We start from the raw sequence: 10626 nt of genomic DNA on the forward strand, positions 1-10626 counted from the left end.
ATATTTGCTATTTAAAATGCCATCATGTCCTGTCAAGCCTGATAAACAATGTTGCACTAAACCTGTTGTTCAAACAAAGTGTGTATTCCCATTCTTACTTTCACTTATGCAATGCTTTGTGCATTAACAGAGTATTTGTGTATAAGCCACTATACATTTTTAAGTTTCTGTTGGAAATGTTTGCCATAATCCATCTCACATTATTGTGATTAGCTCTACAATGCAGAAAAGGAATTTGGGAACAAACCACTATTCATTAAATGTATTTTCCTTACACTAAGGAATGAAAAACTGCATCTAAATGCACTATACCTGCAAGAATAAAGGGCTGGGATGAAAAAACAACATGACAAACACAGTGTAGCATTAAGAATTTACACTCTGATCCCTGGAGGCGTGAAGTGTTTTGTTTAATGTCTCCTGATTTGCAAGGTTGCGCTATTTGAATCATCATTTTGTATAAATGGATTTTTCACACTGATGTGTCCTCTTTTCTGCTATTAAAAAAGAAAAAAAGAAAAACAACATGTTTTTCCAACCTCTTGGATGGAAAGTGTGTAGGTGTGTTCAATGGAAGATTCGGAGACAGATTTGTGAACACAGTCTGCAGTATGTTGGTAGATCAAATTGTACACTCCCTCAGCTTATCCACCACAGTCGTCAAATGAGTTTTGTATGTTTGCATCAACCTGTGCAGGATATGGTTTACAACATGTTATCTGTTTGTATGTGTGTACAGCACTATCATGTACCAATATGTACCACTTCTGAGTCAGACTAAGTAATTTTATTGTCTGATAACATTGAAATTAAAAATAATGCAAATACACTTTCCATGAGAGAAACAAAGACACAAATAGAAAGTCATATTTACAGCTGAGAATGTAGAAGTGTTTAAGCAATAGAGCTATGGTTCTCTGTTAAGCTTGTGTTAAAAGCTGCATGATAAATGTACTACTATGATATATATATAGATACTGTGTATCTATATATATATATATATATATACAATATATAAAAGACATTATCAGATAAAAGTTCATGCATTCAAATAACTGTAAAACTGTAAGAGCTGATAGTTGTTTAGCTGTTTCATAATTTAACTGCAACCTATTAGGTTTCAATCAATAGTGTTAACCGAAGATTATGTTATTTTTAGGATAGCTCTTTAGTGTGCAAAGTCACAGGATGATTTCACTTGTAGACAGAGAGATAAGATATAAACAAGAGCTTTGCACACATTACCCATTACAATCGCCAGCTCACAAGAATATTTGGGTTTAGGATAGAAAAACACATCATTTTTGCTAAGTCTTTGTCATAGAAGAGGTTATGGACAAAAGCCTAACTGAAACAAACAAATGACTTATACATACGCAAATCACAGATAATCGAACAGTAAATTACCAGCGCTATACTCTCCTGTCTAAACTTTGCTCCACGCTACAAATTTCATCATCAAACTGGCACTTGGTCTTGTACTCACAACTTCCTCTAACAGTATCAGCATTTGTGTCACTGCATACTGTACACCCAATGTCTCAAAAGCAGGTCTACACTGGACCTAATATTAGCTTATAAATGACAACATGAAAAAGGTCAAATTTCAAATCCAATGACCACAATTCTTGTTCCCACATGAAATGATTTTTGGGTCATCCCCTGCAAAGCTGTTTTTACATATATACGTATATATATATATATATATATATATATATATATATATATATATATATATATATATATATATTGCTTTTTACATATATTAACACATATTGAAATCATTCTTAAACAAATACAAGGGTTAACACACAAAGTTACACACAGTCACACATGCTATTAAATTGTTTTTTAGAAACTCTAAGACTAGAGATGTTCTGTGAACTTTAAGGCTCAAATATGTATATATGTATATATATGTATATACATATATACATATATATATATGTATATATATATATGTATATGTATATACATATATACATATATATGTATATATATATATGTATATGTATATATAAGTTATTATGATATTTGTTTCGAAAAACTATTCCTCTCTGCTATATTGCCACAGCACACTAAGCTATACTTAATGACTCCAATATGCAAGATGAAAAGCATCAGTTTGTTACCAGTATTCTGTGTGGAATGTGGATTTCACTGGTTTGGAACTAGGTAGCTAACGAGTGTCATGGTACACTGCTAGCAGAAATTAAAAAGCGAACAGATTCCATGTTGATATCATGAAGTGGTGAGATGTTCCAAAGAAATAAAAATTCCATTTATGTTGTAGCCATAATTGGGGTGTATAACTTTGTTTGGTTTAAAAGACTAACTCTGTCTTTCCATGAGAAAAGTTGTGTTGCTGTTTTTAACACAATACCGCTTGCCAATTTTTGACACGGGCTCGGAACCATAAGTGAGTTATGGTTTCAAAGAATTCAAAACAATCTTAGGTTTCAGATTTCAAAGAATTCAAAACAATCTTAGGTTTCAGATAGAGCTGCGCTCAGGGATAAATGTTGACCTTGGCCAAAAGACCTGTTAAGTAAATCCTTTCCCGCTTTGCAAAGATTTAGAATGAAATATGTAAATCCCTAAAGGGATAGTCACACATCTATTGGTATGCATTACCAACTACTAGTACCAATATTGATACAATGGATATTAGATCAAATGGCAGGTCCAGTGGTGAGAAGTAATAACATTGAGCACCATGCAGGGCAAGCTATCAAACAAGAAAAAAAAAGCAGTCCATACAACATTTTATGATTGTCTACAGTTAAAGTTTTACAATGACATAATGATATAATGTAATATCTTGTAATAAATTCATCTGATAGGAAAAACATGTTAACTATAGAAATAGCATGACAAAAGAAAAATACACCACCAAAAAGTTAAACACCACATGGCAAAGACTTGCACACAACCAAAGACTAGTGCATTGTGTGGAAACACTGAAATAACTACTAATAGTCAAGAGTTTTACAAATTTTCCTTAAGCCATTTGATGTAGTTGTCTGCCATGCGACGGGCAATCAGGAAGTCAGTTGGCCACATGTTGAACATCACTGCTCCATGAAATCCTGTATCATAGTGTTCATGTGTCACCTCAACACCAGCAGCACGAAGCCGGGTGGCATACATGATCCCATCATCTCTGAGAACATCATACTCACATGTCAGAATGTAGGCCTTGGGTAGAGAGTGCAAGTCCCTATCTGGAACCAGTAACGGTGATGCTCTTGGGTCAGCAAAAGATCGAGACGGTTCATCCATCCCAGATACCTGCCCTCCAACTGACTGTGACACTGCTGGGGCACTGTAGTTGTATTTTCTATGATATGTCTCTGGTAGAAAAGCACTCCAGTTGACAAACTTTAGTAGGTTGGAGGATTCGGGGCTGTTGTGGGTGTTGGCCATCATAGCTCTGAAGAGGGTCTTGTCACTAGTGAAGTACTCACTCCAGAATCGTACCATGAGTGTGCGGGGCAGAATGGGCATGTCCTGGTTCTGTTGGTAGGAAGGTGTGTTGAGGTCCAGCGCTTGCAGTACGGGGTAGATCAGTGCTTGAGCCTTTAACTTAACCTGCTGTCCAGGTCCTTTTTGCAACTGGGAAGAAAGACAAAGACACATTACATTAAAGACAAAGTAGCATTTTAAAAAGAATTGAGTTTATCATTATCCACAGGAACATTTTATAGAAATAAACCTGTATCATCTGATCAAATCTGCCAGTAAGGATTGTTTACAAGAAGCACTGCATAAATTCGATTGCTCCCTATTTGTCAGTCTAGCTAATAATAGCAATTAAACTGATCATTTTGTCTCAAATTGTTTACTGGTGTACTTACACTTGCTACTTAGAGAGTGTAAATGGGTTCACATTGAGAAATGTGCCTTGATCAAAAAGTTGATATTCTGTAAACTTCTCTCACTTCACTCCTGATGGTCACCATCTTGGTGACGTGCTGGAAATAAATGCAACCTACCACAGAACACTGTTAGCATCAAAGGTGATGCTAACGGTACTGAGCTATCTTAAGGTATGATCTTATACGCGTTGCAGTGCTAAATAGTCATTTTAACTCTAGTGTTAGATGTGGCAAAAGAGTCTCAACAAGTTGTAAATAGTTGCAAAATGCAAACAGTGACAGTTATGGTCAAATGTTGAAGTTGACTTTTCTGGTAGGCTAAGTGTTTCAGATATGAGGTTTCTTGCACCGTGTTTGTTGTTATATTGTTTGTTGTTTCTCCACATTATTATATTCTCTCTTTGATTCCTCCTCACCCGTACCAGTCGGGAGAGATGGCCAACCTCCCTCACTGCACCTAGTTCTGCCAGGTGTTTCTTCCTGTTAAAAGAGTTTGTCCCACAATATACCAAGTATAGCTCAATGGGAATGACTTTTGCTTTGATTTGTCACTATATGTAATAAATTCAACTGAGAATAACTGAATAATTATTTGTATCCTTTGAAAAGTGTGTAGGCAGCTAGCAGGAAAGACCCTTTGCAGCTGCAGGGATCAGCCTGTTGCTGAAAGCTGCCGTTTTGGATTATGTATTGAGTTTAACTTTGAGAGCACTGTAAACTCTGCTTCCTGCTTACTTTTGTTGATGCTCATGGAATGAAGATTTCAATTTTGACAAATTTGTGTCAAAATTCAGTAGTTGTCTGCTGTGAATGTACAATCAGCACATCAAAGTGGAGAATTAACCAAAATTGCCTCAAAAACGCAGCAGAGGCCTAGATGTCCAAAAACCTGAGTCTATGTAGCTTCCTTTAAGGTAGTGTCTTCATGTTGCCACTCCAATCCTGGTTACTGTCTAGCACTCGAAGGTAATCGTGTCAGAATAGAAGTTCCATCTCAGTGCAGAAAATGGCAGCTGGAGCTGTTTTCTAAAATTATTTCCACCTAAAATCATCCACCATCTCCTTGGAATCTGCCATGTAGAGTTTTGGGTTGTTGGGGGTGCACCAGTCTACAAAGTCTCTAGCCAAACTTCTCCGCTCAATTCTCCAATAACAGACTGAGTCATTTGTGAATTTTTGGAAGGAGCAATTGTCTGAGTCATACTTAAAGTCTTTTGCATAATGAGTAAACAGGAATGAGGACAATACAGTTCTCTGTGGTGTCCCTATGCTGCTCCAGAAACAGAACTCTTGAGCCTGTACATGACACCTTGTGGTGTGCAGGCTATGCAGTTTATTACCTCGTAGAGTAGTTCGAACTCAACCTGCATCTTTCTTATCCCCTCACCAAGAAACCTCACCATGAGCCTCACTTCTGTAGAAGTGGTGGTTAAATGCACCTGCACCCTTTGGAGCATGAGAATGAAAGTGTCATCCTCACCAAGAACGGACTTTTTTATGTAAGCTTTAAAGGATTGCTGGGTGAGTCTGATGTGGAATATTTGTAAGATAAGGACTATATTCCTGTTGTCATTTGGATCAGTGGGTTGTCTCTTTTTCTAGAGACAGAGCACTGAGGAGAGATGATCTGTACACGTTGGATCAGGTTGAATACCTCTGTAAAAAAACTCCGCACAGCTTTTTGGTGCAAGTCTTGAGCAGAATGGGACTAATTTCATCTATACCTGCAGCTTGTTTCCCCTCATGAATCTTCTCTTTCAGCTCTCTTAGTCATGCCTTTGCTTCTTATCTGCACCCCTTACAGAGTGTCATTAGCTTTCAGTTTTAAAACGTTTTCAGGTCTAATAGTAACTCCTAGGGTTCTATGTCCTTGTCGCATATCTATTTCTTAATAATAACATGCCCCAAGCAACACCATCTGTTTTTAATAAGCACAGAAAGTCCAATTTCTTTCCATTTTCCACTTGCCTCAGGATCCCTGTCAGCCCATAATATCAGGAAGTTGGTAATGCTGGCATCAGAATCAGGGACAGTGTCGAATCCCAGTGAAACTCATTGCTCTCCCATTAAACAATATGGCTCCTTGTAAGGGTCTTCGGCTCATCTGTCTTGCTGGACAAGGAGAGGAAGTTACCCATGGTAAAATAAGGTTGGGATGGTTTAAACGCTCTCCTCCATGCTCTTGCTCTCTGTCTCATCGTTATCAGGGGAATACAAAATTTGGCCAGGATATTTCATTGTGCGCAAGCTAGAATAGCAAATAGTGCTAAGTCTAACAAATCCTCTCAGTAGTAAACAATAGTCAGCTCTATCTTGCTTTGCTCCTCAGTGTGTAGTAGTTATATCAAGCATTTCAGGAAATTTCCCAACCACTATCTTTAAAGGACTCATAAATCATTTGAATGGGATAACCATTTGTGAATGTAACACTTTTTTTAATACTTTATTTATCCTAAAGTGAAAACATATTATATCAAATTACATTATATATTTTGGATATTAAAATAAAGTCTCTATTACCATCAAATCCTGGAAGTTTCTCATACTGACCCCAAAAGGTAAAGAACAATTGCTCTTGTGGTTCCAATGAGTTATGTTTCTAATACTGGCTTATTGTGTACTGTGTTCAAAAAGTTCTCATGGGAACCAGAAAAAGAGATGAGTCTATAAGGTCAAGATTCAGTACCTGCTGGGAGACTGCAGCTGCAAGATTTCCTCCAGCACTATCCCCTGACACAGCAACACGCTCTGGGTCCACAGAATACTGGGCCAGCACCCCCTTCTGGAGAAAGTGTTTGACCACACGGTAGACATCCTCATACGGGACAGGGAAGTGGTGAGCAGGGGCAAGTCGGTACCTGAAGAGATAGAATGGAGCAGATTAAAGCTGAGCCATACACAAATATGAACAACGAAAGTCAAGAGCTGATAAAATTTTAAGTCCCCCCCAAAAAAAACATCATGATGATTCAAGGGTAAAACTGATGACCAACTAAAGTTTAATACACAATGCAAAGGCTGTGACTATTCTTCTATTTGTTAGCAAAGTTATATTCTTACATATTTAAATTGACAAGACCAAACAGGAATGGTCTTTCTCATTTCAAAGGCCAGTAGTCAGTGTTGGCATGATACAATTATTTTATAGCCCCTATAAACTAAGCTGACAGTATTTGGAAAAAATCAATAAAGAAGTCACAAAATAATCAGTTATTTTTTCTCTATTTTCTTTAAAATAGCATAATGAAATATCCTCTGAAAAGACATCTGGAAAATAACATGATGCATAATGGCAGCTGTGCAAAATTGTTTTGTTATATTCACTGAATATTCACTTGTCATGTCATTTTGACAAATGCTTTCTCTACTATTGTTACACATGCCTGAACTCCTGACAGGAATTCAGATTAGGCAGATAAGGAAATACTACACACACCCCAAACCAATATGCTGATGCAAACTCATAATAGTCAATCCAAAATAAAGTTAATCAAGTAGTTATCTTCCACATAACTATTACAGTGAATAACTTAGAGAAGTGAATTACAGTGGGAAAAGAAAGTTGGAGGCCTGATAGAGTTTGAGTCGGACCTCTGACCTATCAAGTCCCAAATGAAAACATGTTAGCTTCACTCTACTGTATCATTACTGTGAACAATAACAGAGAGATGAGAGGCAGAGATGAACAAATAAAGAAGGATAATTATAGCCAAGTAATGGGAGTTATGAACCCATAACCTGGACCTGCAATACTTTAAACCACTTGTTTTCTGAGCAACTTATTTTTACAGTTTGTGCAATATGATGCTGTTGCATCTGCATATAACTGCAGTTAAAATATGAAATACTTACTCTACCGACAGAACAACTGCATCAAGCTCAGTGACAATTTTTCTGGCCAGGAGATCATATGGACTCATCCCTGTACAGAAAAGAGAAGAAAAGCAAAAATGAGACGAGTGATTGTAAAACAACAACAATGATGGATTCATCCATTCCTGTTCTGACAGGACTTGATCAGCTTATGTGAATGAAAAACAACACAATGAGAGATGATCCTGCCCTGCAGTGCTTCCTCTGTAGTTGTTACAGCCATTCAGCAGATTGCAAGAACAGCATGAAACATGTCAAACTGCGTGTCATGACTTAACATTTTGGATTAGCAAAGGAAACCACCCTCTGAGGTTCCCACCGTTCCAGCATAAGGCATGTTATTTTCTTTAGGAAACTGAGAGATTTGTGACTTGTGTTTGATAGTTTGTTCGTTATTAATGAATCCATAATAATAGCTCTCATTGGGCTTCAGTATGGACTTGTGCCGTCAATAGTCATATTGATCAAAGGATGACCATAATGTATGACAACAATGAGTTACACATCCAGTCATCTTTCTTTTCATACTTAAAATTTCACAAAGCTTCAATTCAGTGCAATAACAAGATGACAAGTATCTACTAAACCATGAACTTACGGGAACTCCCCAGACACCATCCTCCACCATGCAGGTATATGACAGCTCTCCTGAGATCATCGTCACCACCCTGGTGCTTTGGCTGGTAGAGCACTACCTCCACTCCATCAAATTTTTCCTCTGTCACCTTGACATGCTCATCAGACACAGGTACAATCCTTTCAACCAGAGTAATGACATACATCACCCCCATGTAGTCCTTCAGCCCCAGTAATTCACTAAGGTTTGCCTGAAAAGGGAAACAGATATGACTTGAGGCACAGCAAAGAAGAGTTACAGAATTTGTCATTGCGAAACAAAAAACATAAGGACTTATTATTTCATTTATTGTAAAGAGAGGCACTGCTATCCAGTCTATCTGTAAACAATCCCCTTTATAACATGATATTCTAAAAAAAGAGAGGCCACAAATGCGAAACTATTATAAGTGGAAGAGAGGGAAAATTAATAATCACATAAATGTTGCCACGGTAAATGCCAACAGTCTCCTAAGGTCATTTATTCTGAGAAGTCACAGCTAAAAGACAAGTTGTAAAAGCATGACTGAGCTGATCATCTGATACGCAATTACTGTGACCCCAGCAGAACTCAACAGATAGTCCTTTCTACATACAGTATATATAATCAGTCATTCATATCAGTGTGAATGAAGAAGACGGATGTAGTCTTGAAATGTCAAAGAACAAAACTGATGTGATCATCTGCTGGGGTATCATTTCAAAAATACTTCATACATAAGGTTACAGTAAGAGCATTCTGAATTCAGCTTGTAAAAATACTAAAGGTCTGACTTTAGACAACATTACATAGAAGAATTTCTTTCTGTTCACTCTGAAATCTTTTAGAACATATATTCAAAATTATGCAACATATTTAGGTATTTCAGACTACACTAACTCTAATAACTCTAGCCGTTATGTATGAATATGTGATGTTACAACCATGTATCCAAACCTATTCTATACCCTTCTATTAGCTGTACTACAACAGATAGTAAACCACAGGCATCTAATGCTTACAAACTGAGGTGAGTTTCCTTAATAGGATCTATTATTAGAACAGGTGAGCAGGACTATACAATACATGGATTAGCATCTGACATAATCTGGTGTAACCAGCATGTATATCTACATCAGCAAAAAACAATGTTTAACCTACATTCTTGCCCTCTCTGAAAGAATAAAGACAACTCATTTTAACAATTCGTAGTATGACATCTAACGACTAAACCAAACCATTTACAATAGACACTGTATATACATACATATATATGTATATGTATGTATATATATGTACGTATGTGTGTGCAGAAGCTCTTAATACAAACGTCTCCATGCTGAAGCTTTTTTTTTTTCAAAGGAACTGTGAACACCAGCAGACCTACAATCAAGATAGAGAAAAAAAAAGGGTTTTCTTACCAAGTGACTGAGAGTTCTGAAGAAAGAGTTGGTCAGCATGAGTTTCCATCTTTCCTCTATTTCCTCGGGAATTGGTTCGTAAATATAATAAGCAGTAAAAGAGCAGAGAGCGACGAATACTATTATGCTTCCCCACCTCATTTTCCAGCGGGCGTCCCCAGTCACTGACTGCAGGGTACAAACGCAGATGGATTCTTAGTTGCGCTTGCTGAAAAGTCACGCCGGTGCGCAACAGAGCTTACGCTCAGGATCAGTTTTAGAACCAGACAAGTTAAATGTTACAGCACGAGGTTGGTGTCATTTGATGGTTATCGCCGTGCATTTTCGGGGCTTTTCCTCGCTGCTTATGCGCGTTCTATAATGCATGTCTGTCTCGTGAAGCAGCAGAATTAATTAATGTGTCAGTGGTATTGAGAGAGCGCGCACGCTGTGTGCTCACGAGGCAGAACCGTCCCACCTTGGCCGGCCACGCACATTCCTCAGGTGCCCTCTAATGGTGTATAGATTACACAGGACGCGCGACAAAACTTTGTACAATAATGAAGCCGATGCAAAGATTTAACTTTGATTTATGCATTTAGCTTTACAGACCGATTTTTTTAAAATGTTCCTTTGTAAAATATACTTTAAAGTCGCAAACATTTGGAATCTAATGCGTGATTGGAAAGTCACAACAGCGGACACCGCAGTTTATCTAAAATACTGACACATATCTGTTAAACATCTGTGACTCCCTGCTATAAGTTACCTATGTTGCTTTTTAATGAGAGTAGCTCTTACCATTCCTAAGACTCGAAACTTAATGGTCATAGCAAAGGAATCTGTTGTGCAGATAAATAGCTATGGCTGCAAGGCAGCT

At 37.5% G+C, this 10626-nt stretch overlaps 1 protein-coding gene across 1 annotated transcript; it reads right to left on the reverse strand.

The window, feature by feature from the left end:
- Positions 1 to 1992: 1992 nt before the first annotated feature.
- aadac (arylacetamide deacetylase) lies at positions 1993 to 10346 on the reverse strand. The gene is made up of 5 exons (XM_072392337.1): positions 9768 to 10346; positions 8350 to 8578; positions 7731 to 7800; positions 6565 to 6736; positions 1993 to 3615 (listed from the first exon to the last, which is right to left on the reverse strand). Exons 1-5 carry the CDS (start codon positions 9906 to 9908, stop codon positions 2989 to 2991), a joined length of 1239 nt encoding a protein of 412 aa, XP_072248438.1. The 5' UTR covers positions 9909 to 10346; the 3' UTR covers positions 1993 to 2988.
- Positions 10347 to 10626: the final 280 nt, after the last annotated feature.

The sequence above is a fragment of the Leuresthes tenuis genome, unplaced genomic scaffold, assembly GCF_036924035.1.
Source record: "Leuresthes tenuis unplaced genomic scaffold, fLeuTen1.0.hap1 SCAF_9, whole genome shotgun sequence".
Classification (NCBI taxonomy): Eukaryota; Metazoa; Chordata; class Actinopteri; order Atheriniformes; family Atherinopsidae; genus Leuresthes; species Leuresthes tenuis.

What these genes read in the sequence shown, in the direction of transcription:
- aadac (XM_072392337.1), bottom strand. Translation starts at nt 9,908, where the DNA reads ATGAGGTGGGGAAGCATAATAGTATTCGTCGCTCTCTGCTCTTTTACT. An exon ending in TCAGAACTCTCAGTCACTTG is followed by an intron (nt 8,579 to 9,767) that starts GTAAGAAAACCC and finishes TTCCCTTTTCAG; the next exon opens with GCAAACCTTAGTGAATTACT. An exon ending in GCAGTTGTTCTGTCGGTAGA is followed by an intron (nt 6,737 to 7,730) that starts GTAAGTATTTCA and finishes CTATCTCTTCAG; the next exon opens with GTACCGACTTGCCCCTGCTC.